The 27,870-nt window shown below is 38.7% G+C and overlaps 2 protein-coding genes across 5 annotated transcripts in view; one reads left to right on the top strand and one right to left on the bottom strand.

The window, feature by feature from the left end:
- The window catches only part of cenpp (centromere protein P), a 117,246-nt gene that overhangs the window by 80,059 nt on the left and 9,317 nt on the right, over positions 1-27,870 (top strand). The window lies entirely within an intron of this gene.
- Positions 386-27,362, bottom strand: ecm2 (extracellular matrix protein 2, female organ and adipocyte specific). Of its 3 annotated transcripts, XM_084929107.1 has the most exons (12): positions 27,162-27,356; positions 22,214-22,351; positions 21,296-21,451; positions 14,050-14,238; positions 10,897-12,039; positions 9,917-10,032; positions 9,141-9,276; positions 8,391-8,548; positions 7,078-7,217; positions 6,857-6,969; positions 6,114-6,327; positions 386-2,065 (listed from the first exon to the last, which is right to left on the bottom strand). In XM_084929107.1, the coding sequence occupies exons 2-12, from the start codon at positions 22,347-22,349 to the stop codon at positions 1,897-1,899; spliced, it is 2,670 nt and encodes an 889-aa protein (XP_084785233.1). In that variant the 5' UTR covers positions 22,350-22,351; positions 27,162-27,356; the 3' UTR covers positions 386-1,896. The 3 variants fall into 3 exon arrangements, with proteins under 3 accessions (XP_084785233.1, XP_084785234.1, XP_084785235.1); XM_084929108.1 differs by lacking the exon at positions 27,162-27,356 and having other exon boundaries at positions 22,214-22,963; XM_084929109.1 differs by lacking the exons at positions 386-2,065; positions 6,114-6,327 and having other exon boundaries at positions 6,870-7,217; positions 27,162-27,362.

The raw sequence follows: 27,870 nt of genomic DNA, 5'->3' as shown, positions 1-27,870 counted from the left end.
TTTAGTTTTTTTTCTGTTTCAATCATCCTTTCGATGTCTGTGACTGAAGTAAATGATCCTAAACCTCAGGCTTGTAGAGGAAAATATTATGAATTGGTTGGCTTTTCCAGCTCTGTTAATTGCAGCTTTCAGTAAATATGTATTACATATAGCTAAAAGACATGTAATGGAAGGTTAACCACATTTTTTTTTCTTATTCTGTAAAATTCATCATGGCTCCACTTTTTCCCTGAAGCCCAAGCTGTTAATTTGATAACATGAATATACTCCTAAATGTCCTGGACAGGCAGGCTGTGTAAATGATCAGGGGATCCAGTGCAATATAATCTAACTTATTTGGGTGTGTGAGGGTACTAGGTTTAGGCAGACTTCACTCAGACAGGAATGGTAACTTAAAGTTTATTTTTTCCGTGCATCATAACATTGTGCTAAACTGTAAAATATAAAGTTGACTCACCAACTTCATATAATTTAAGCATGTTGGCCAGCCAAGAGCAAATGAAAGGATATAATCAAATATATCTTAAATTTGTGAGAAAAAAAATTAAAAATCTAAAGTAAATTGTTGAGTGTTTTGGACCTCTAGTGAGAGCTTTTCAAAGCAACGTTAAGGTAGAACGAGCCTTTCATGTACACAGTGGTAATACATTATATTACAGTTTGCACAGCTTGAAAGCTGATGCACAGTAAAAGAGTTTAAATTATCTAAAAGTCTTGTGTGTTTCTGTCTGGGAAAGAAGAAGATTCAGTTAAAAGAAAACACAGAAGTACAAATTTACAGTAAGTAAAATAAGATATTTTCATGCAGCAACATTAAAGTCAGAAATAATTTTTGGCCATAATCTCCATAAATTCTTTAGCATACTCTGCTCCCACTTGGGATTAAATGAACCCATGTTAAGACACATACTATATAAAGCAGGATAAGAAGAAATAGAAGTTAACCCAGATACAGATGCAGTCATAACTTTGTAATGAATTGTGAATTCATTGTGAATTCTTTTAACCACAAAGTGAAGTGAAACAGTTGCTGTGCAGGATATACCATAACAAAAGCTCAATATCACATATGATGCATTTATCTTGATGATGCTGAATTGTAAATCATAACACATGCAATAGCAAGACTCCCACTTAATTTTGGCATCAAACATAAATCAGACTTAACTACAATTGAGGAGGTCACTGCCCTGTCCATTCACATAAGCAAGATAAAGATAAAATGTTGAGGAACAGGCATGTCATTACATCTCATCTCGATCTGTTTGAGGAATTGGCTCCAGCAGCACTTGGTTTAACGCAATCATCTTAGGGGATGTGTCACGTGTGAGCTTTCCATGTCAGGGTTTTTATGAAAACAGGCAGTGGAAGAATTGCTGCTGAGAAATGAAACATGAAGGTGCTGAGGTTGTTAAAAATAATGCGCTGTGCTTGCAGTCGCACTTCATAGAATTCTTTCCATTTCTTTATTAGGGTTTTCATTTTACTGTGAATTCCTTCCCTTTTACACAGTGATCCACAGCGGCGACCCTCTAGAGGGACCAGCCAAAAGTAGAAGGAGATTTTCTGAGAGTGGACAGATGTGTTCTGTCACTTTCACACCAGTTTAAGGCCAGGTGACAGAGCAGGACAGCTTACCAGATACCAAACCATGTGTTTGGTCTAAAGTTGTAGAAAATGTTCAAATAGCATCTTACCATACGACAGTACCCATGTTTGAATGTGTGTCAGATTTTGACATCAGACTAATGCGTTTTCTAGTAATTTTTTAGGTTTATTTGTATTATATTATTTGTATGATATTAGTAACAGAAAAAAATGATGAAAGGAGATTTTGACTTCTTTTGGCAGATTAAAGTCCACTGTCTCTCAGTTTTTTATTTTGTTTATGTGTGTTCACTTGGTTTTCTGGGGTTTTAAGACCACACTTGATGCAGATCTTACACAGGAAAAGGCCATTGGTGAGATTTTTTGGGGGTCGATGTAGTTGTTTTCCAATCTTACAGCCACCAAGGTGGAGTCCCCGCTGCGGTTTGGGTCACAGATGGCTTCATCAGGAATACTCCTTGAAGACATAGCATGAGAATATAGATTCATGTTTATTCCCTATAGCTGAAACAATCTTTTTTCCATTATGTGTTAACTGGCAGATTATGGAGTTGCTCTATAAAGTACTGATCTGTGCCCAAGTATATTTTTGCATATATGCTCCCTCTGGGAAACATGTTGCATTTACTGCAGATCGTCTTTTGTTTTCTTTGTGTAGTTAAACATGTTCCAAAAGAAGAAAATACTCACTTAGCATTTTCTAAGAAGAAATTTAACACATACATTTCTAGTCCGTTTTCAAGGTTTTAAACTTTTGTGCATATTTATTCATTTTTAGGGTTTTTTTTGTGTATTTATTGCACCACATATGTTAGAATGGTTAGCAATATTTCCTTCAAGTCTGATTATAATTTCCCACCTGCAGTGTTAGCCTTCTTGCCAATAAAGACAGACCAAAGCACAGTGTTTAAATTGGTCATTTCAAATAAAACACACTGCCACGACCTGGACTGTGTGCACGGCGCAAGAAACCTGTGAGTGCATAATGAGGTGATTCAGTGCGACTCCTAGGTTGGAACTATGAATCAACTTGTTTTGTTTCTTGTCGTCAAGACAACTCTCCATCCAGTGAACTTTCAGTATAATATTGTTTGGCAGTCTGTGTTGAATGAGTCAGTCATCTGGTCAGACTCATGTCTGTCATAGGAGCTTTGTTGTTGGTCTTAAATGACTTTGTGGTTCTGTGTTTAATCACCTATGTTTTTTCCTGACTCCTTTTCTTACTTAAATTAGTTTTTTGAGATCATCAATCACTATCTTATTTTTTTCTGTAACTAAATAAATCAGTAATCATTTCTGGTCATCATATTAAAGTCGGAGCAAATCATGCAAATCATTATTACACCATCAGTCTTAATTTTAATTATTAGTTACGCCATTGTACCAATCAAGTCAATAGTAATAATTTTTCTGTACTGTCTTGGAAGTTTGTGCAAAGCATTTGATTTGGGGAAAAAACCCATAAACAAATAACATGTAAAAATTAGCAAAGTGATATTACATTTTTGAAATTGTTCTTATTTTATAACTGATCCGTGATGGACTGGAGAGTTTCAAATATAGAGAGCTTTTAAGAGGTGTCTTCTAGGGCTGCTCAATTAATCGAATTTTAATCACGATTACGATCTGGGCTTTCAACGATCATTAAAAATGACTGAGCCGATTATTAGCCCCTCCCTCATGCTTTACTCTCGCGCTGCTCCGTGTGGCAAATCGAGCGCACCTCTCTGCATTTCGAACATGCGTCACAACAATTAAGAGGACCCGAGGGAAGCTCGGAAAGCTAAGCATAAGTTATTTGGAGAGGACAGTGACTGCTGTTGGTTGAAAAGAGAGGTAAAAAAAAAAAAAACTTCAGTGGTGTGGAAACATTATGGGTTCGCGGAGTCAGACGTGGATCAAGTAGACATAGTGTGTAAACTTTGCTACATTGTCATAGCTGCACCACAGAGCAACACTGCAAAGTTCGCTAAACATAGATGTTTACATTTTTCATTTATTTCTTATATTGCAAACATTTGCACTGTTATCAGTATTTGCACACTATTTTATATTATTTTTTAAAGTCATTATTCAATACATTGTTATTGTTAAGCCTTTAAAGCCGGTCAAAGCAGCACGCTCCGTTTTGTGTAACTATTTTTAAATCCCTGTAGAACCTGAACCACGTAAGCTAGCGCAATAATTTTTTTGCATATGAAACCAGAGGAGTTGTACTTACATCTTATGCCATCAGCTTGTCCTAGGTCACGGTTTCCTTCCACATATAGCTTTGCAAAAATTGCATAAAAAGCGCTTGCAGGAACAAAAACATAATATTTTTGGGGAGGCCTTGTGGTACAGTACGGAAATGGTTTCTCCCCAGTCTGAGGTAGGAAAGCTGGATTAGGGGAGCGAAGGCCAGAGGATCTATATTCCCCTCACTCAGCAGATTTCCTTCCAGCTCCAGAAACACGCTTTGCCGATCCGATCAGCTGTTCGTAACACTTCGCACATTGAAACAGCACGAACTATCGCATGTCCGCCATTTCCTGGCCGAAACCGGAAGTGATGTCATTTTCGCGGAAAATGTAGTTTTTTACTTGTAGGCCTTAAAAGCCTATACTGGTGCATTTATAAGTAGGGATGGGTATCGTTTAGGTTTTATCCGATACCGGTGCCAAACCGGTACTTTTGAAACGGTGCCGGTGCTTAAACGATGCTCAAACCGGTGCTTAAAGAATGGAGAACACAAAATTGGTCCAGAAACCTCTCATGTTCAGCTGTTTTTTTTGTAAAAAGATAACAATGTTAGCCTTTTCTGCAGCTATGGGGCATATATGGTATCACTCTTGGCTGGAAGCAGTGCTTAAACAATGGAAAAAACACAAACTTTTCCAAAAACCTCTCATGTTTAACTGTTTTCCACTTTTTCTTTGGTCATTTTAGCCTTTTTGGCCAGGGTGAAGGGAGTATCTGCCATCAAACAAGAAGACAGCCGCATGTAGCTATGATGATGTTTGCTAGTTCACCTTACATGCATTAATGTAATAACGTGGTTAGCCTACTCAACGTAAATTACACACGAACAACATTAAGCTACTCACACAGGGAAGAACGGCTGCTGCTGCCATCATCATCCGTCATCATTTCTGCTACACTGGCAGGGCTAGGGGCCAGGACTCTACTCTTCCGGTTTTTGGGGGATGTTGCTAACTCCGGTCCGATAACAGGCACCACACCTGCAGTAGATGTGCACGGTGTGAGGTCTCGCAGCAAGCTATCAAATACGGCGCATTTCTCGGCTTTTAAAAAAAACGCTATGCGTCGCCAGGTGTTTCATCGGATTTGAGGTGTTACCTCCTTTGCACAGTATCACAGTATCAGCTTAAAGCACTTGTTGCAGGCTGCTGAGTTTGCATATTTTGCTGTGAAGTACAGCCAGACTTTTGACCGCTTCGCCTTGGGCATTTTTAATCTGTAGCTCTGCTCTAAAAGAAGGTTCGTACCTGGACCCGCCTACTATCCTCGGAAACGTAAAATGATTGGCTAGAATCTAAAGTGTATCACAGCTCAGGAAAAAAAAAAAAAGCACCGAAATAAAGCACCGAAATGTGCGCTGCTTTTCGGTCTGGTTACTACCGTTTATGACAGAACCGGTGCCATCATGGCACCGGATACCGGTACCCATCCCTATTTATAAGTCATGTTTGACTTTTCTGAATAGTTTCTGGGATGCTTAGAACTCGAATTGCACTGCTGGAAATAGTTTATTTTGATGCACATGCTGTTTTCTTTGCAAATTTGCATCATAGGATTGTTTTTTTGTTTTTCCTGCAGTATATAAAAATTGCTGTATCTCCAAAATAAAACTATGAAGACACTCAAAATAAATTTCCTGTTGTTGTAAACTATTTTTTGCAACTTTTTTGTATTTAAAGTTTTGAGGGATAAACCTCTTAAATTTCTCCAAGTAGAAATGTATATTAAAAAAAAAAAAAAAACGATTTTCAATTTTTTTGTAGTTTATTGCACTTTTTTGCAATTAATGTAGTTACTATGGACTTAATGCATACATATTATTAAAATATGGGCTATAACAGTTGTATTGATGTATAGCAACTTGAAATGTTCCCACAAATGGCACTACAACATGTAAAAAAATAATATAAGCTCTGGCGGACTTGGTTCTATAGTAGGTCTTAAAGGGTTAAATAAATATCGTCAAATAATCGAGATCTCAATTTCAGTGAAAATAATCGTGATTATCATTTTTGCCATAATCGAGCAGCCCTAGTGTCTTCTATAAGCCTCATTTATGCTCCCATTTTATAATTAGCTAGTGCAGACATATAACAGTACAATTCTGCCTGTAACAGTACGCCCAGTGCCAAAAAATGTTCTCAACATAAACAAATTACGAGTAAGACAGTCTCATGTGTTTCAAGGAAGTAACTGTTTAAAAAGTTTGCATATTAGAACATTCAAAATTAATGCATGTGTATTTATGAATAGTGCTTTCCTACCTGATCATGTTATTGTCGAGTCTGAGGAAGTGTAAGTTGGTCATTTCGTTGATGCCAGATGGCACAACAACCAGCTGGTTGTGGTCCAAACACAGTTCGACCAGGGAGTGGTAGGCCCCAAAGAACGACTCGGGTTCAGTCCCTTCTCCATCCAGTTTGTTGTAGGAGAGGTAGAGGTACTCTAAACCAGGTTGCATGTGGGCAAAAACGTAACCTGTGGAGGTATTTAAAGAAAATAATTTACCTTGTACAATAATTTAACTCTACCTTTACAAGTCTTAATAAGTGTTAACTGCAGCTCACCTTAAACTACACAGCAAATCATTAAGTCATTCTAAAGTAGCCTGTTAACTTTGATCATGTTATTTATTTATTTATTTATTTATTGTTTTGTTTGTTTATGGGTAATAAACGATGGGTAATAAAAAGATCAAAATAAATACATTTTGACCGCTTCCAGTACCCATACGTCAGAAAGAGCATAACAAAACCCAAACCTCTGATGTTGCTTGTGCATTGCTTTCTCAGTGTTGGAGAAACTGACCTAAGTAAGCTAGCACTTACCACTTATGTATTATAGAAGTTAATTTTCTAAAAAACTTAGATCAATCATCAGCCTAATCCATTTAAAGTTATTATTGTTTAAAAAATAAAACATTGAATAGGAAGGTTTTGTGTCAGTCCGCTAACTTTAAGAAGGTAACATTTATTAGCCAGATAATCCTTTAACCAGTCACACCTACCAGGTATCCTCTCAATATTGTTTCCCAAGAGCACCAAGTGAACTAGAGATCTTGGTAGATATGAAGGAACCATGTAAAGCTTATTATATGAAAGGTCAATGGACTCCAAATTTCTGCAGAGAAGGTAACAGTATGAAAACAATTACTAACAGTAAGAGACCATGAAAATTACAGCTAAAGTAACACTACTGTGGGGGTAATAGCCTCTCTTTCTGTCAGACCTGTGGTTGATCCAGGCCAGTGGAGCAATCCTGGTTTCCTCCAGTTTGTTGTGTCTTAAAGAAACTATGTTCAGATTGCTGGTCTGATTGAAAACGGTCTCTGAAATTTCTTCAATCAGGTTGTTCTCCAAATAGAGTTCCTAAAAGATGGAAAAACATAAAACAAAATATTTGGCAACATGAGCGTCATAATAGAAACTATTTATGAGGAAGTGGGATCCAATGTTGCCGTGAGTTCCTAATTTCACATGCAATCAGTTTAAATATGTTTCCTGGATGGTTTTTGTTCAGAGATCTTGGCAGATGGGTTTGTTGTTCTTCCTGACTTTGTTTAAGGCTGTAAATGCATAATTCATGCCAAAGCTGTGTTTGTGTTTTTTCAGCCTAATTAGTAAAATGAGAAGGCAGGCAGGAGTGTGACCACCACGCATAACCTTTAATTATAATCATTAACTCTTCACTATTCAAAAGCCAAAGTCTCTCACAAAACTTGGAACCCTGAATATTTAGCAGAGAAACATGTTAATGATAGACTATACTCTGGTTCTGGATGAACAACAGAGAAAGTAAAACCTTTCCAGTGTCATAAAATGAAGTAGGTTTTAAGGTAGGTTTACAGCAGCATTGTGCCGCTGGTGTTCTGCATTGTTTGTGGTTAGCCAAATTGCTCGGGTGGAATGGTTTCCCACAGGTAGAAGCAGAAATTAAACATCAGACTCAAAAAGAAAATTTTGCTACTTCAGCAAAAAGGAAATTCAGCTACTCTGACAATGTGAAAGAAAAATTGATCAACTATGTAATGGGTTGGTTTATTGAAAGCTGTGTATATTTATTTTCTTTGCCAGCTGCAGTTCAAAAGGGCTTATGAGCTGATTAAAGCTTCCATATTCTAGTTTAACTGTGTGCACAGATTTTAGAATTACATGTGAACATTAAGGTCAATCACCTCACAAATTCTATGAACAAACGTATCAATATATTAAAGATTGGATGGGTGATTGAATATTTTTGGCAATATTGTGTATAAGTTGAGAGGCATCACATATAATTCACCTCTCTGCAGTTTGCATTTCCAGTTTTCTTCTGTCTCCAAATATCATTCACATAGGTTAGAGTTTCAATATAGCTGCGAGCATTTGGCTGCCAAGTTTGTTTTTATAGATCCCAATGTTTGGAAGTTATGTAAGCCTATTTCATCTCAAATATGAGGCCCGGGGGTCTTTTAAATAAGTCAAAAATGTGGCCAAGGATGTATCCCAGTGTGAGGAATGAGAGATAGTCAGAGAGTCAAGGAAACAGATATTGTTTCATACCAGCAATGACTTGGGAAGGCCTTGTGGTACAGTACGGAAATGGTTTCTCCCCAGTCTGAGGTAGGAAAGCTGGATTAGGGGAGCGAAGGCCAGAGGATCTACATTCCCCTCACTCAGCAGATTTCCTTCCAGCTCCAGAATAACCAGGCTGCTCAAATCTTAAAGATAAAAAAAAAAGATAAACTTGTGATGAATAGTGTGTTTAGAAGTGAATAACCATACATAGGATCTAACTTTCTTTTGGTCTGTGAGCTGTGCAATCCATGAAGTAACCAATTTGTATTTTGAATTTTAAAACAATGAACGGTTGTTTGTAACCAGACACAATATACGAGACAGACATGGGAATATTGAATGGCAATCTATGGAAGAATCATGCAGCAGCAAAGATTCTGCTAGAAATATAACTCTAATCAAGTCTCATAAAACTTTATTTTAGGGCAAACTTTTGTGTTTTTCATCAGATTTGACTAATTCCATACATGCAGCTTTATGCTTATTTGATGAATAAAATTAATGTAAATTAAGATCATATTTATATTTATAGCTGCCCAAATAAGTGCTCAGGGATGCCTGTTGATTCTGGAAGTCCTACAGGCCATGTAATTGATGAGGTCAAACTATAAGGAGATTTCATATCAATTCAATTCCGTTTTATTTAGATAGTGCCAAATCAATGTCTGTGGTACTTTGACTTCTTGGACAAAGAAACACCAGCTGAATGGCATTAAAGGATGTGAGTAGCAGTACCTTGGAAGCTGTTTTCATCTATCCCTCTCAGTCTGTTTTCATTGATCTTCAGCTCCTGCAGGGTTGGGGGAAGGTCAGATGGCACAACGTCTAAAAGGTTTCCATCCAAATACAGACGTGTTAGCTTCTTCAGACCCTGAAACACACACACACACACACGCAGGTGTAAGGACTGCAAAGTAAAAATAGGCTGCCACCAAGTTATTATCCTTGTTGTTATTATTATTATTATTATTATTATTATTATAGAAATACATGTTTGTTTTCCTTCTCTGAATTTGTAGTTAATTTTTTTTTTCATTTAATGTTGTTTCCACGTTTGTCACATTTATTAATAAAATGCAACATGTTTAGATGATTACTTTTTTCACATTTGGATATTTTCCATTGGTCTGTTTGTTTTTTTTCCTGCTGCTTCTCTTCGTCTAAATTTCAGGCGCAGTAGTCTAAGCAGATACGCAGACCTCCTTCTCCCTTTCCACCTCCTCTTTGGTATTTACATATTTTACAGATGTTTTTAGGTTTAGTAGGACATTCACTTTCCTTCTCATAAAAAAAAATTGCTAAAAATCTTACCAAGTCTTACAGATTTTGTTATTATGTTACACCTTTCTTTCTCAGTGGAGTTGATTATATTACACTGTAGATGGCCATATGTCTTTGCACACGCATCTTTAAACTTTATTACTTGAACCATTGTTATATTTCTGGCAGATGATTTTTTTTTTTAAAAAAAAGCTTGGGCTTCAGTCATTTTCAGTTTTATTATGACTTACTTTGAAGGCTTTAGCGTCAATGCCAGCAGAAGTAAGTTTGTTTTTCTTCAGGTTAATCCACTCCAGGTTAGGAATTCCATTAAAGGCATCTGCTGGGATGCTGCTGATGCTGTTGCCTGCAGGTCAGAGCAAGTTCAGTTAATATTGACAACAGGATTTCTCCAATTGTAGTTTGTTTCTGTGTGCTTTCTTAATTGGAGTCAGTTTCTAAATCCCTTCCCCAGGTTGGTAAGTGATACTAATTTGGCAAACAAAGTTTTTTCCAGCTTCTCACTTGTAGGTGGCAGTTGTCATGCCTTTCTCTTGTTAAACTTCAGATTTTTAGCAGCTTTAGATGATCGATGTTAATAATGCAAGTCTGCTTTTTCCAAACCTTGCAGCGCATTAGTTGTTTGTTTGGTAAAAGATGCTGCTGTTTTGACTGTAAAAAGATTATACGCGATTGTTGTCCAGCAGTGTTCATGTCACAAGGCTAAGACAACATATACACAATGACAACTTTATGCTTTAAGTCTGGGTTGGGCCAACACTGACTATGATAAAGTAAGCAAAGGGAAGCACACTGGGTAACTGAATCGAAATACAGTAACACGTTACAATGAAAATATTATGAACATTCAAAAAAGTTCACCTTAAAAAAGTTCATGAATATTTAAATTAGCCTACAGGTTGCTCGTTGTCCAATATGCAAGGTCACTGATTGAACACTGCATTCAACTGCAACAGTACAAATCCTCTGCAATCATTAGCCTAATGCGAGTATTATCAGTTTTATATTTCTCTTACTGTTAAAAAAAAAAAAAAAAAAAGGCTAAGAAGCTTCATTTGAGTTGTGGGTTGACATAATATTGAAGCTTCCTTTTTAAGTGTTTCACTTGTATTTGTATAACTCTACTGATAATATACATCCTTCTGAAATCCTCAGATTGTTTTGAGGGTTTGTTTTCTTTAATGACTCTGTGTCTCCGGTGTTGACTTACCCTCCAGACTGAGAGATTTCAGCTCAGGAATGGCCAGAGGAGGGAAGTGTGTGAGTTTGGAATCCTCACATGTGGCAGTAACGTCAGAGATGTCACAGCCTGGAGGAAGGCCTCCTCTGTTTACAACTATGATCTCCCTATCCTCCCCTTCTTCCGTCTCTTTGGTTTCTACCTGTTCCTCCTCTGTAGCAACTGGAGGTCTTGGAATCGGAGCAGGAAGGAGGTCTGGTTCCTCAGGTTCTTCAGGCTCTTTTGGAAGCATTTGAAACACATCTCCTCTCAGCCACACCTCCTCCTCCTGCTCCTCCTTTTCTTCCTCGCGCCTCTCGTTCTCTTCCTCGTACCTCTCGTTCTCTTCCTCGCGCCTCTCTTTCTCTTCCTCGTACCTCTCGTTCTCTTCCTCGCGCCTCTCTTTCTCTTCCTCGTACCTCTCGTTCTCTTCCTCGCGCCTCTCTTTCTCTTCCTCGTACCTCTCGTTCTCTTCCTCGTACCTCTCGATCTCTTCCTCGCGCCTCTCGATCTCTTCCTCGCGCCTCTCGATCTCTTCCTCGCGCCTCTCGTTCTCTTCCTTGCGCCTCTCGTTCTCTTCCTCGTGCCTCTCGATCTCTTCCTCGTACCTCTCGATCTCTTCCTCGTACCTCTCGTTCTCTTTCTCGCGCCTCTCGTTCTCTTCCTCGTGCCGCTCTTTCTCCTTTTCAACTAAATCCAAAAGTTCTTCCCTCAGCATCTCCTCCTGCTTTTTCCTTTCCTCCTCTAGCTTCCTTTCCCTCTCTCTTGCTTCTCTCTCTGCTTCCTCCTTCTGTCTCCTATCTTCCTCTTCCTCCTGCCTCCTCTTTTGCTCCTCATCTACCTGCCTGCTCCACTCCTCCAGTTCCTTTTCTTCCTGCTGCCTCAGTGCCTCCTCCTCCTGCTTTCGCATCTCCTCAGCTATCTTTCTCTGTTTCTCCTCCTGCTCTTTCCTTTGCTTCCTTCTCTTTCTTCTTGCTTCCTCCTTCTTCTTCACGCGTTCTTCCTCCTCACGATGCTGCTCTGCCTCCCTCCAGAGGATTTTCTGGATCTCCTCTTGGGTCAGTGGAGTCACGACATCACTGGGGTCATTGGGAACTGGGGAGTCACCAGAAATGTCAAGGCTGAGGTCAGGTTCTGGGGGGGTTTATGGTGGTGAGGGACACCCCATCAAGGGGTAGGAGGAAAGGGGACAGGAAGGAAAAGAGGAGTGAAGAAAAAAAAGTTGGAGATACAGACAGAGAGAAAGATGAAGAAGTAGAGTGGAAAAATAAAGAAACTGCAATAAAAGAGAGGAAACAGGATGGAGATTGAGGTTGGTGGGGACAGACAGGCATGGTGATAGGTGGACAGACAGACAGCAGATGGACAAACAGACGGCTGTGTGTTAGTGCTGTGAACAAACAGCCATCTACATTCTTTCAGACCAGCTTGTTAAAGCTACAGAGCAGACTGCTGCTGTAGACCAGTCTGGACCAAATCCCACTAAGACATATGATCACAGTCAGATAAAGTCAGTCGTTGTGGTGTTTGCTGCTACTGGTGCATTCTGGTCCTAAATCTGAATATGAATTATAGACTTGTTTTCATAAACATAAATCCATATGAGAATGTTTGTGTGTCTCATGTTTTTGTTAAGCCATGAAAATGAGAGAAGTTACAAGACGGTTTCATTTTGTAAAAGGCTAATCAACTTTGGCCTAAGAATTGGTTGGTTATATTTAACAATGGATCAGTTCCTCATCAAAATATCCGTACCACCTGATGTTGGCCTTGTTGACAGTGTTTGTGGCTGTTATTTATCTTTTGAGTCCAATTTTGTATTCAATTTCAAACATTTTTGTGGGGAATCAAATTAGCTCAGACAGCCTAAATACTTCTGATTAGGCATCTCCTAAGTTCATAGTTGTGCTTAGTTGGTTTCTGTAAATTTTCTGTTCAAATCTATAAAATGTCTTGTAGAAGCAGAAGCAATGGATACATTTTATAAAACATACAGTTTGTCATCTTATAAGAATCAAAAAACATCATGCAGCAAAATACTGTTCCTGATTTAGACCAACTTTAGCTCACTTGTCCAACACTTGTGCTGTTTTATAGTCAAAAAGTTTGTGTTAACAAGATCATTTAGTAAATATAAAATCAAAGAGACAAACTTACATCTGAGGTTTTTCAGTGAGTTTGGGAATAACTATAATTGGACTTTTGTTCTGGCTATAAAACAGCTTCCTTCCCAGTAAACTTTATACATACAACAGAAGGTGCACGTGTACAGGTAGAGAAACACACCTTTTCTATGACCTTCAAGTCATAGAAAAGAGGTTTTCTTCTGCTGTATTTCTGTACATATGCACTCAATGTGGCATGCAAAAATATGAGCAACGAAAAAATAGTGTAAGTTCAGCTATTTTTCCCCATAATTCTTAGAAGGTTTTAAAGACAAGTTTCCTATTTACAACAAAGGATGCACATGCATGCAGAGGTAGAAAATTATTTGCCCCAACATTAGCAACTCAAAAAATTGCAGTGTTCTCATTGCCAAAAGTTTTTACTACAGGCCTGCTGGCTGAGTCTTTCCCACAAATATTTTTTTACAATTTGTTTTCTGCCTCCACCATCTCCACAGATCTCCCAGTAATATGACTCAGCATCTCATCTTTACACCTCATATTAGTCCCACATTCATTCGTCTTTGTTCTGATGATCTGAATTGACAGTAAAGCAAAATTAATCCCAGATATGTTGAACAACAGGTGTTATGTCCCAACATACAGACATGCTAAAACTCTCACAACATGAGTGTTCACGCATCCAAAATGTGCATACCACATTTTTAAAGCCATGATGAAACAGGAAGCAACATGCTGAGGCCTCAGAGATGGAAATTATTCAGCATCAAGGAAATGTTTCGATTCCGTTCAGAACTGATGTAATGAACAATTTACACCAGTTTCATTTTAAGAAAGGAGACGTCTACTGACTCATAAGATAGTAGCAGATAGAACTTGATAGAACATCTTGAAATGTGGATTATTGATTGATTGAGTTACTCTAGTAGGTCCCCTTTAGGTTTTGAGGGGACCTTGGTGTTAATATCTGTTGCCTCTGAATGTTGTACCATGGCTGTGTCACATGTTGTGTTTCTACCTGGCTCCATGCAGACAGGGCAGCACTCGCCCGCAGGGGTGAAGGGGAAATGACAGTGTATTTCGGGACAGGTGCTCTCATCACAAACCACCCGCCCTCCGGTACACAGACAAGTCACACAGGGCTTTGGGGACCAGACGGCCTGGTCAAACATGGTCAGACCCTGGTACACACACTGGCCCTGCTTACCTGAAACAACACAGAGACAGTAATGTCAAGAGGAATTAATTGAAATCAAACTATGAAATGTTTATATTATCTAGACGCATTAGTACATTTAACATTAGCAAATAATGTCTGAGACACATTAAGACCTGGCAGTGTACCCATAAGGACACACTATGGGCAAGAACATGACTGCTACTGTAGTATATTGGCGTTTGACATCTGCAGTGAGCACACACAGTCATAAAACACTCTATGAAACATCTGCAGCCTCACCATCGTGGGTACATGGTAAAATTTCTGGTTTTCTGCACAACAACTGTGCAGATGCTGAAAGTATAATTAGCATTGAAACAACTGGACATAATTACAAAGCCTGCAAGCAGTCACTCAACACAATCAAACAACCAGTGGGTGACACTTTGTTACATAGTGGTGAATGAGAAGAAGCACCAAATGTGGTTTCTTTTCATTCAGATACCAAACATTTTCACTGTGAATCGTGTCTTAATAACAGAAACACTTTGGATCATGGAGTGCTGCTTAGAGATTACACTATTTTACTTCATATTGAAAGAGTTTCCCAGCCTTTGCCCTGTTGTACTTTTGTTTCCTAAATAAGAGAACAGTTCTAGTAAAAAGTGCCACCAGAAAATTCAAGGAAGTTACTCATGAAAATCTAAAATGTTGCTGATTTAAAGTTGGATGACTTGCCCTTCAAGATTATATTCCTGTGTTTGTCTAAACCCCTGCTTGATCTTTCACATTAGCCAAGTGGGACAGGTGGTGAGGCCAAACAGTGGCCTTTATAATGTTTGCTGGCACACTGTAGCACAATTCAGGGCGTTTCCACTGTATGTTCTTCTTTAGATGCCTCGGGACATTACAGGAAAACTTGTTACCTGTGGAGAAACTACTGGATCACAGCTGTAAATCCAGGTGTCATCAGCAGTGGGGGGGAGCCTTTATGTGAAAATTAAGTCAGTTTGGAAGAGAAGTGTATGTTTTCTGCAAATTTGACATTGAGATTTAGAGACTTAAAAGTGCAAAACAAGACTTCCAGGAGCACTGCTGCACAAGAAGTTGACTTTAAAGCAAACATCAGCCATTTTTTGTGGGTTGATTCAAGGAACTTTTTGACTGCATTAGTTTTACAGGATGGTGGCCCCATATTGTTTGGGGAGTGAATGGGGCATCTGTCTGACTTGCAGTAACCTGTAGAGGTGCAAAAATCTAATCAGCACTTCATGTTGTGACTGTTTTCTGGCTCTGGTGCTAGAAGCTGACATCCCCATTCCTAATCTCATTAACAAACCTCTGATTGACCAATTTAGTTTTCAAACAAAGGAACTTATTTTCACTGAACACAGAACCACAACAAATTGAGTCACTGAACAAAGCTGAGCAGTGATTTAGGATTTAGAGCCAGACACAACTTTATCCTGGAGCCTTTTCATGCTCCTCAGCAGCAGCAGGTCTGCTGCAATAATTGCTGTGTGTGTCTAGTCGAATCTAAAACCTGTACTTTACCATAAAAAACAGACAAAGCATTTCTACTCCTCCCTTTGAATTAACTTCACCTTTCAACATGAGACCGAGGAGAAGACAAGGCTATGCCTGGCAGTGAGTCAGTATAAAAGACTGTAAACCACTATGATACAGCAGGAAGAGCCTCTTTTTTTTTGTCTGTTAGCTCTGTCTGTCATCTATCCTTTCTAATGGTATGCTCTTTGTTACGTCTATAGGAACACAGGTAGTTAAGAGGCTCAGGTTATTTCTCTTAAATACGGTCTCCCTAATATCTTTGTCCTTTTAACAGTGATCAGTGAGACTGTCACCCTGTCATCTCAGTTCGAGCACACATACTTTAGAGCTTTTCTCTTTAAAACTTTGTCTCTGTGTCACTGTTCTCTACATTGCTCAGTAAATTGCAGGTTTTTGATTAAATAGCATGGTTAGCTTGGTAAGCGCTGTGATATGGCACTATCCTATACCATTCAGAGCATATTATTTGTTGTTTTTATGACCAGTAGCACAATTAGTGGACAACAGTTAAAAACAATACAAGTTTTTATAATATTATAATATATGACAAAAATATAACAGAAACACTTCTTTGGTCTTGGAGTCACCTGGTTGTAATATCTGACTAAGCGTTTTCCTGCACACCTCCTCACCTCCTCAGTGAGGTGTTTTCGGCATGTCCAACTGGGAAGAGGCCGCAGGGCAGTCCAGGACATGCTGGGAAGATTGTTTCTCAGTTGGGCTTACGACAGCTAGGTATCCCCTAAGAAGAGCTGGAGAAGGTGACTGGGAAGAGGGAGCTTGCTGCATTTCGGCATAAGGCCCCATTACACCCGCTGCTGTCATCCTTGCAAAAGGCGGTGCAATCCAAAAGTGATGTTACATCCACTGACATGAGCCATGCTTTAGTGTTGTTTCAGCTTGGCCAGTTTGAAGGCACGAGTGTATGATGGTGTTATTTTTACTTTTACTTGGTATATCAGTGCAGAAGCTCAGAGATTTCCACATTATACTGAGGGAGATGGTGCAGCAGTTTGAAAAGATGAGTTTCTTGAGAAAGCTTTGAAAAACTCCATGATCACTTTGCTTCTTGCTTCTACAACTTCGATTGTTATGCGGACACTGGTGCTGAAGTTTTATCTGAGTTTTATGAGAGTCCTACTGTTCAGAAGAATGCTGCGATAAGTCTGGTGCACCCTAAGCCCTCATGATGGTTGGATTTCCTTAGCTATAGCCCTTATAATTTGCTGGGCCAGATAGACAAAAATCCCATAACGACTGCTGCAATTTACAGAGATTCAGCCTAAACTCTGTAAACAGTTAGTTATACTCTGTTTTTAGTCAGTGTTCTGTTGACCAGTCATGTATAAGTATGCTTTGGTGGAACTGAGGTACACTGCAAACTTCAAAATGTTTGCTGCTACACCCAGACGATAAATGGTCAGACCAGCCGATGTCTTCTCAGATTACTGTTAACCTTAGCCTAATTTTGAAAAGGTCGCCAGCGACCTGGTGAATGTAAATAGATTAAGATAAAGTAAATGCTCCCTGTTTAAAATATAAAAAATGCATAACTCAAAGTCCTTCTTTCCAGTTTTTCTGCCCTTGACCACGTAATACAGTCACATGACTTAGAATTATACTTTGAACACTTGTGAATTATAAATGGGACCTCAATCTGAGTAAATCTGTTGAAAAAGCAAGGTAAGGAAGCAAAGTAAGGGGACCTTGAAAATATAAATACATCCAAAATTAACACTTACACTAAAATGCTGTGACTTCTGGTCAGAGGTCTTTCATTTTCCCAGTCTTCAGTGGAAAGTCCACTGGTTTGATGAGCAGCTTCTTGCTACTGTAAACTGCAGTCTGATTGTTGCTGTTACATTACAGTCACTTAAACAGAGACTTGTTCTTACACCCAAAACAACAGCAAAAAAAGAATTGAAAAAATCCTTGTAGCTTCCAACAAAAGCTTGCTGCTGCTACCTTCCCTTCTAATTACATAATGCTGACTTTAATGTGTTAAACTGAAGGTTTTCCATGGCTTTGAGGTTATTCTTTGGAGCCTTTGTCCCCATCTCTGTGTGCGATGTTTCAGGGCTACTTCTCTGACGAGCTCTTTTCCCACAGATGTTTTTCCCTTCTGTTCATTTTGGAATGTGATGATTTGTCATTAAATTGCGGTGCTGTAAAAGCCGGCAGCTTCGTTATGAGAACAGGATGGAGCTTCTGAGCTGAGCTGTTGTTTGACTGGACTCATACATGCAGCTTCTCTAAATCTGGATGTTTTTTACTGTATCACTTAAGATTTTATTGTGTGGATGCTTTAAGCATCCACACTATTGAGTTCCTCTTGGGACTTCCGTACACTTTTTGGCACTTAACTACTTCCACAATTTTCAGCCGATTTTCACCGTTCAAATTTTAAACTATTCTGCTATTTCTGCTAATGTGTACTATGACTTTTGGTATTTTTCACTATTATACTTTTTAAAATATTAAGCTTAATTTGTCCCATTGAAATGAATGGGAAACTTCTGCAATTCTGCTAAAATTTGCTTGTTTTTGAAACTTAACTACTTCCTCATATTTTCACGTAGAACAACCATTCAAACTTTAAAATGTTCTCAAATTATTGGGCTATTCAGGTATAAATCAGCTTTTTCAAATCTTTTACCGTTTTACTTTTATGCCTCTTAAAGTTTTCAGTTGCAAAATTGTGATTTTTCACAAAATACATGCGTTGTTATGGTTGCTATGCACTTGGCTTCCAGTGTGCCACTGAAGGTTTTGCAGTCTTCTCTTCATGTCCGAACAACTTCTTGCTACTTGCTCAATTTTCACTCAACTTCCACAAATTATACATCAAAACGTAGGTATTTTTGCTGGCTTTCCGAAAATGTCACTATCATTGTTGTGGGATTTATAGAATTTTGGCAAATCTCCTCAGACCAACACAAAGTCGCAAAACTCTCCATAGAAAGTCAATGGAGAGCTTGTTCAAAATCACCGCTTGATTTCTGTAATGAGAGGCATATTCGAATCGTCATATCTCCTTAACGAAGCAAAGTTAAGACACAAGGCTTGTCCCAGTATATCTTCAGACACTCCTGACGCTCACAATTCAAGAATTATTTTCTCACCTATTACCGTTCTGAAATGAGTTAGACTTGTTTGAGGGTAGGAAATTCGTCCTTCGCTCAGATTTCTTCAGATTTCAAACTCTGGAAATGAACCACTTTTTTCTCTCGTCATATCTTTTTAATGGATTTCCACAGAGACCTGAAAATTTCCATGACTGTTCACCAAAGCCTGCTGTCTCTTACGGTGAAAGAATGATATTGATACTCCAAATAGATTTAGAGTTAGAAAGCGTTGTTTGAGGGCAAGTCAAGGCAGTTTTTGCTTTGCTCTACTCAGTTATGGTGCATTAGAAGTCAAATATCTTTAATAATTCATATTTTAATGATAAATTGTCAACACTGGAAGATTCCCCCATCTCTTCTGAACAAAACGGTGTAAGAATGACCGTTCTAGCCCCTACGGTTAGGAAATTATGGTCATTTGTTTGAGGGGAGTCGTCACTATGAGAAATAGACTGCAAAAATCCTGTCTCTCTGTGCTGCGTGCACCTGTTTTGGCGGTGCACAGGCTCTCTGATTGGTGGATTCAAATTCAGCAGCTCCCAGGCTTTGACCTAGAAACTTACTTCTCTCTCCCTGTGTGTGTGTGTGTGTGTGTGTGTGTGTGTGTGTGTGTGTGACAGAGAACGAGCGAGAGAGAGAGAAAGCCTTTTTATGGGATGGTCTCATTGTAAGATTTAAATTCAATATATTTAGACTGGTTGACTGAATTGGATCTTGTGTGTGTGTGTGTGTGTGTGTGTGTGTGTGTGTGTGTGTGTGTGTGTGTGTGTGTGTGTGTGTGTGTGTGACAGAGAGAGAGAGGGAGAGAGAGAGAGAGAGAGAGAGAGAGGAAGCCTTTTTATGGGATGATCTCATTGTAAGATTCAAATTCAATATATTTAGACTGGTTGACTGAATTGGATCTTGTGTGTGTGTGTGTGTGTGTGTGTGTGTGTGTGACAGAGAGAGAGAGGGAGAGAGAGAGAGAGAGAGAGAGAGAGGAAGCCTTTTTATGGGATGGTCTCATTGTAAGATTCAAATTCAATATATTTAGACTGGTTGACTGAATTGGATCTTGTGTGTGTGTGTGTGTGTGTGTGTGTGTGTGTGTGTGTGTGTGTGTGTGTGTGTGTGTGTGTGTGTGTGTGTGTGTGTGTGTGTGTGCGAGACAACCACAGAGAGAGAGAGAAAGCCTTTTACAGTATTCTGCAAACTTTTATGATTTTACCAGCTTTTCTAATATGGACCTCAGATTCTTGTTAACACTCCATGGCACAAATACTGTTCCCTTTAGGCTCTGTGTATGTGTGTGTGTGTATCAATATTTCTCCCATTTTAAAGTATTACTCCTCCATAATTGTATTTCTGTTAAATCAAAGTACTTTTACTAAATCTTAGTACTTCTGCTCAATCATAGTATTTTGCCAAATCTTTGTTTTTGTGCCAAATCATAACATTTGTCTTATGTTATAGTATTACTACTAAGTGGAGGAATTTCTGTCATGTTACAGTATATGTCCTGATTACAGTATTTCTGCTAAATCATAGTATTTCTACTATATTATATTTTTCTCTCTAAATATAGCACTTCTGCTGTATAATTGTATTTCTGCTATGTTATAATATTTGTGCTAAACCAGAGTATTTGTGCTGAAACATAGTATTTCTGCTAAATTATAGTATTTGTGCTAAAACATAGTCTTAATTTAAAATTACAATATTCATAGTTCATCACAGTGTCTCTGGTAAATCACAGTATTTCTGCTATGTTGTACTATTTTTCTAAATCATAGTGTTTCCGTAATGTTTAAGTATTTTTGGCTAAATATATTCTTTCTGTTATCTTATACTATTTCTCCTAAATTCTTGTATTTTTGAGAAGTTATCATGTTTCTGGTAAGTTACAATATTTCTGCTAAGTTCTGCTGTGCTATTGTATTTCTGCCAAGTATTATGTTTCCTCTAAGATATTGCAGTTCTGCTAAGTTATTACATTTTAGCAAAGTTCCTTTGCTTCTGCAAAGTTTTTACAATTTCTGCAACTTTTCAGCTTTTTCAGCTAGTTTTTGCATACAGCTTCAGCTTTAAAGCATCCACACTGCATTTTCGCAGGAAATGCAAATTTTTCTAGTTACCTATTATTTTTTTGTGGATTTTTTTGGATATGTTAAAAAAAACCTTCCTTCTGCTGTGTTAATAAGTCCACTTTGGTTCTAATTGCTGCATCTAATCTATCTCCTACTGGAAATGTGAATAATTTTAAAGGTTTTTTTATCACTGTACACTGTGTTGTGATATTTGTTAGTAAAGTTGATTAGTCCATCCACACCCTATGTGTGAATCGACTAATCTATGTAACAGTAACCCTGCGTTACTGTTACATTATTGGTCACATAAACATGGATTACCGGTAGCAGAGTTGTCTCACTGACCTGGGATGACGTTGTAGGTGGCGTGCTGTTCTTGGATGTTCTTATAGGGTTGTAGGAGAAGAGCATTTCCTTCTACAGGCACCACTGGGATGCTGGGACCAGGAACCAGTCTGCTCTTCAGAGGTCTAGTTCGCCCCGCTCTAGCCCGGCCAAAACCTGCAACCACTGGTCATATTAAAGTGCATCTTTCTAGGAACATGGGGATGTTTTTGGTTGTTTTGACACTGTCATTTAAGCTAAACTTGTTTCCCAGTGAGTTTATTACTTGAGACTGACTGAAAGCTAAATGTTCCCTTCTGTGTTTGTGAGGGGGTTTTTTTATAAATAGGTTTTTGCATCAGCAAACAGTAGTTTTCACACAAGAACCTTAGACGTTGCCCTTCACTGGTTTTTGGGATAATATGACTGTAGCACATAGCAGGAAACAGCCCACTTCAGAAACGTTATCACTACATGAAATGCTCTGTGTGCCTGATTAGTGGAGACAAGACACATGATGTCCATTTCCTAGAAGTGGATGCACCATGAGTCCGGCACTGACGTGTTAAAGATAGTTTAATGCCCAAACACACTACATGTGACATTTTATCTTTCTCACCAGCACCCCTGCCAAGAAATTTCTAGAAAGATCCAGGGCTCAAGTACATGATTCAGAGCATGAACACCAAACTCCACTCCTGTCAACTCTACTATCACTTCAGAACCTTTGAGATCCCCCATTACATTTTCAGCATAACAGCTCTAATTGTAACTGTTGCTAAAACCACCTTATCTATTCTCGGTGCCTTTTCGCTTTTAATGAAACTAGGCTTTCTCTACCTCCCTCAAATCTTTTTGCTACGGTAAAAAAAATCTCTGTATTGGTCACACAAGCATTAAACTGAAAAAAAAATTACCCTGAATGAAAAAAAGTCTCACCTTGTCCATCCTTCCTCCTCCTCCTCACTCTAAGAATCTCACCATTCTGGTTTCGTGGTCGGTTTCTGGCCTCAGCATCAGGGATGGTCAAGGCCACCAGCAGCCACAGACTGGCCATCACCAGCCACCACCTCATCCCTATAGAGCAGCACAGACTAGGTTCAGGAGGAGGTTACTGCACAGTACTTTTCCCCTTTTAATAAGATCTAACTATCAATAAACATGCTTTTTATCATGACAGCGTGAAAATAAACAGTGTTAAATAAGCAAATAAAAGGACATTTTTCCACACAAAGAAAGGTTGTTGTTGTTGGGTTTTTTTACTAAAAAAAAACATCACAAATACAAACAGCTGCAAAGTTTTGCATACATGTTGTTATAAACTTAGTTTAATCCCAAAAAGAATGGATTTAATACTCAGTCCACCTAGTTAAAGGAATACACTGAAGACAAATAAATAATATAAAACTGTAAATTCTTCAGGGTTTAAGATGTCCACGTTTTGAGAGCAACATGAGACCTTTGTTTCATATTCTTCTGCATCTCCCTCTACACCCATTTTCTTTTATCTTTCCACTTTTCAGCTACATATGAATTAGAAAAATTATAAAAGGTCTAAAAAAAAAGCCCCCCTCCCTTTTTTTAAGATTTCTTTTTGGTTTTAGTATTTTTCCTATTTTAAATCATCTTTTTAATGCTTGATCATTTAAATCCTTACTTCCTACAGCTGGTAAAGTAACTGAAATCAAGCAGACAGATTCATGTTTACCTCTAACTTCAGAAAAATAGACAACACAAAAAGAGAGAGGATTTTACCTGCAGCAGTTCTCAGTAAAGAGCTGTCAGCACTGCTTCTGTCCCTCATATAGCTCTCGGCTGGGGTCCTAATGGCTGGTTCCCTGTATGTGTGTAATGACTAGTCTATAAACAGCAGTCCTGTCATTATTAAAGCATAGAGATCTGAGGCTAAAACACACCTTCGCACACCTGATAGTTTGTTTTTCTGTCTGATTCCCCCTCTGAATGGAGCAGATTTAAGCAATTCTCTGTATCATATGAGCCTCTGATTGCTGTCCAGATAGACAACTTGTTTTCTGTACTCAGTCAATAAATGCCAGGGAATTATTTTATTTAGAACTGATTTGTCATTGCTCTGAGCTTTTTCATTTTAGATCTCGGCACGTTTCAGTTATGAGAAACCAGAAAATTCCTCATCTGGTGTAGTTACAATCAGACTTGTATGCATCATCTGTTTTTGGTACATTTCTGTGTCTGTTTTGTTTCAGTGTATTAATTTTACATGTTTTCAGCAGAAAGGTTTCCACATGTGGCGCCTCCATTTTGGTCAAAATAAACACCAGGTGAACTTTTCATATATTCAACCAAAAGCCTGAATCATGTGTCAGGTCCTCGTAATGTCCTTAAACCTTTAATTCAAAAGAAAACAGAAATTATCCACAAAAACTGTAATAAAGCTCTGGGCTCAGATCACTTCTGAGCCTGATTATTACAGTTTTTAGACCAGTCCACATGGCTGATATTAGATTTAATTAAAAAAGAAAAAGAAAAAAAGTTTGCTGCAATCCAGCTCCAGTTTAAGGACTAATAACACTGACCAAAACATTTACCATATGTGGCTCACATTCAAAGTACTGTTAAAATCAGCTGGAAACGGTTTCCTCTGTTTGTATTTTAAGGACAAATAAAATGCACTTTTAAAAAAAAGCTACATAAACACTACAAATCTGTATGGAGCAAACTGTGGTACAAGTGAAACCGGTCCATACACGCAGACCTTTGTGTTCCCAGTTGACTTATTAATGTTTTTGTTTAAGATGACAAGTTATAGTTACCCGTCTGAACTTTGGTGAGCAGTTTTATTTCCAATTACCAGTTACCAGAAGGGTCAGTGTGCATTACTGCCACCCTCTGGGCTGGAGTAATGTTAAAGCTGATTGGCTGTGGTGATATTTGTCAGATTTATCTGCATATGAGAGACATTATGTATTTCTTTAACAGTTATGAGAGACACCCAATAGTTTATACTTTAGAAGGAAAGTGGAGTTTCAGATATTTGTCATTTATGGTGAGGTGTGGTGTTGCATCTATTCCACGTTTTGCAAACATATGTACAATTTGGACATTTTAATTAAAAGGAATCATGAAGGTTATTATTGCACTCATGGCTACTTTATTAAGTACTCATATTCAAGTGCTTGTTTGCACAAATAACTGTCAGTCACAAGGCAGAAAGTCAGTCATTTAGGCCTGCTGACGTTCAAACTGAGGATCAGAATGGGGGAAAAGGTGATTTAAGTGACTTTGAATGTGGCATAATTGCTGGTGTCAGATAGGATGATCACATTATCTCCAAAAATGCTGATCTAATTAAATTTTCCTGCATAATCATCTCTAAGAGCAGAAAACCAAGGGTGAAATTCACACGGGCTTGCAAAGATAGGACAAAAAAGAAAATTTGTAGCAGAAATCTGAGTTACGATTTCTGCTACAACATTCAGGTGGAGGTTAAAATTTGGCGTTAACAGCCTGAAAGCATGGATCCATCTTGCCTCATATCAACGGTTCAGGCTGGTGGAGGTGCTGTAAGGGTGTGGGGGATAAACAGCTTACATGTGATGTTAAGGGATGGACATGTTGACCACAGACAACCCATGTTCTGATGGCTGCTCCAGCAGGATAATACACCATGTCACAAAGCTCAAATAATCTCCAACAGGTTTCGTGAACATGACAGTGAGAGTATGTGTTATGTCTTATGATGGAACATAATTGGTGGGAAAGTTAAAGCTTCAAAACATGCCTTTAAATCTTAGTTAATTTATTATTTTTGCGATATTAGATAATGAATTTTAACCACTGTTAAAAACTACATCTCCAATGAAGTTTCACTGAAAATCACACGTGTCACAGTTAAAGCTTCTTCTGATCCCCTACATACGCCCTCCCTCTTTTAATCATTCACATTTCCTTTAGGATGGAGTAAAACTTTAGTCTGCAGCTCCACAGACTGGAGGTCTGATCACATTCAGCTCCGAGACCCTCCCACCTCACATCAGCCCTCACCAATAGGAAACGAGGATTCAATGGGAAACAAAGAGAGAGAGCGAGACCAATGTGAGCTGAGACAGGAGAAAGAAAACAGGAGGGAGGGGAAAGAGATGGAAAATATTCAGCAGTTCAGTTTCTGGATGAGCAGGCTCAGATGGAGAGACTTCCAATATGAGCAGCAGAGGATAAAAATAACCAGGAGTCTGTGTGTTTATGGATTAATGGAAGCCAGGCGGTGTTTAAAGCTCGAGCTTTGGTCCACTGCTCTTTGCTTTCTGAAAACATTCCACTGGATTTGGAGAAATCACCCAAACTAACTGAAGTTGAATTGTATTGACTTTTTATTACAAATATTTTATGCAAACTACTTTCTGCTTATTGTACCGGCAACTTCCTTAAGACAGCTCTAAACATTGGTGTCACATCTCAGTAACATAATCTGCAAAACTCCACTTATAGCCAACAAATGTATGTTTATTCAAACTAAGATTATTAGTCTGAAATAACCAATGCTTGTTTGACATCCAAAACCTGACTTGCCACCACTTATAGCTCATTGAAAACAAACATATTTGTGTTTTTATGTTGACCAGTTACAGGGTTTTTTTTTCCTGCAGAGACTAATTTTTATGACTTCCAAAGATCCAAAGGAAAATCTCCCGTCATCCTTCCCGTTTTGTTTTTTTTTTGTTTTGTTTTTTTTCAAACCAATTTAATTGTTTGGGGTTTCGTTGACTCAAACATTAGAGACATTTGTTTATGAAATGGTCATAAATAGCTTACTCTCATGCTTAGTCAGCCAACCAAAAGCCAATTATAAGCCTCATATTTAATATAAAATGTCAGCAAAGCTTGAAAAATCCTTATTTTAGTTTCTCATGTCTCCCATTGCCTCCTGGAAATATTGAGTCTCTATAAAATATGTATATATCATAAATATCTGACACAAAAGCAGCAGATGCTCACCAAGCTTCTGACATTTAAATGCACCGACAAGAATGAAGCGAAGTATTTATTTACTGAGCTCTTGCAGTCTTTTGCAACCAGAGGAGTCACCCCCTGGTGGACATAAGAAATAATGCAGGTTTAAAGCATTTTAAACTTTGATGTCATCTTTTACACAGTAGTACAAACTATCGTCTGCAGCTCTGACAGTGCCTGCACATGTTGGTTTGTCCAGTTCATTTCCTTCGAGTGGACGCAGCAGTAATGGCTGTGTTTGTTGCGATGTAATCTCACATCATTTTGACTAATCACAATCACCAGCCTCTAAGTGTTGTATTTAGTGTGACAAATTTTGTTCCAGGAAATCTTCTGCAAAGTTGGCATCACCCAATGGAAACACATTAAACCAGAGAGAAATGCATATCTGTAGCAGCACAGTGGGAGCAAGCAAACGGGGCCTTGACAGACCAAACTAACCTCAAACAACAAGGAGAAAACTGACTAGCAAAGACTTGCTTCACGCCCACAACTTCAGACGATGAGCAGCATGATCTGTTTATTCCAACCAGCATAACACGGGAGTCGTTCATTGCTTCCTGTGTTACCAAGAGACACAGGCGTAAACCAGGTTTTCCTCTGTGATCCACATGGATATCAAACCCATGTCGTGGAAGCTGTTTTGCTCAGTAATTAAATGATTGTAATTTATTTACAGAGAATTTCTTGCATTACTTTGATAATTAGTGAGTTATTATTGTAACCAGTGTTTATGCTCAACCTGAAAAGAGTTAATTTATCACGTTACAAATCTCCAAGTGTTCTCCAGCAATAAAACAACTGTTTACAAACCCAAGTACAACAGACGGACAGACAGACAGGCAGAGACTTAGAGAGGGGAGGAGCTGAGGACAGACAGACATTTGCGCTACATTACCAGCAGTTCGAAGGCGGCTGCAGGACTTTAGGCCAATTTCTTCCAGCCTCTTTCCTCCTCCTCTGGTTCAGCAGGAACTCCAGGAGAGGTGTGTGTGTGTGTGTTGCTGTGTGATGACACTTAAAGTTTGCATGTGTCTCCAGGCGCAGAGATGTAGAGTAGAGCAGAGCAGGGGAATAAGTCTGCAAAGGAAAGCCAGGATTTGTACAGCAGCTGGAACAAAAAGTGAGCGAGTGAGAGAGAGAGTAACAAACAGACAGAGAGAGAGGGAGAGAGAGTGAGACAGGTCTGTCTTCCTGTATGTGTGAGGATGCTGCCAACATGCTGCAGGATATTGGAGCAAAACGATCGGCGGTGATGTCTCAGAAAAAGCAGGACTATCAGAGTATGAAGCACAAAGCCTGGTTTGGCTCTAAAGTCAGATAATGAGTTGAAAAGGTTAAGTTTGGATGGAGGTCCGATAAGAGTGTGTCACTTCAGTGTCAAATAGAAGGCTCAGTGTGGAAAAATCCTCAGAGCCGCCTGAAGAAAGGAGGAACTTGACCTGCTCTGTCAGGTCTGGAATGATGCAATTACCATTTATTATTTTAAACACAGACAGATGCCACATTTTTGTTTTACACTATCAACACACTCATTAAAAAAGAAAACATTTTCTTCCCTGACTGACTCGACTTGGCCGCTGTAGATTATTGAATCTGTTTGACTC

Source organism: Perissodus microlepis, chromosome 5 (genome assembly GCF_051167445.1).
Source record: "Perissodus microlepis isolate ML-2025 ecotype Zambia chromosome 5, ASM5116744v1, whole genome shotgun sequence".
Lineage (NCBI taxonomy): Eukaryota > Metazoa > Chordata > Actinopteri > Cichliformes > Cichlidae > Perissodus > Perissodus microlepis.
The sequence above is the reverse complement of the archived record's forward strand: the minus strand, read 5'-3'. Positions and strand labels throughout refer to the sequence as shown.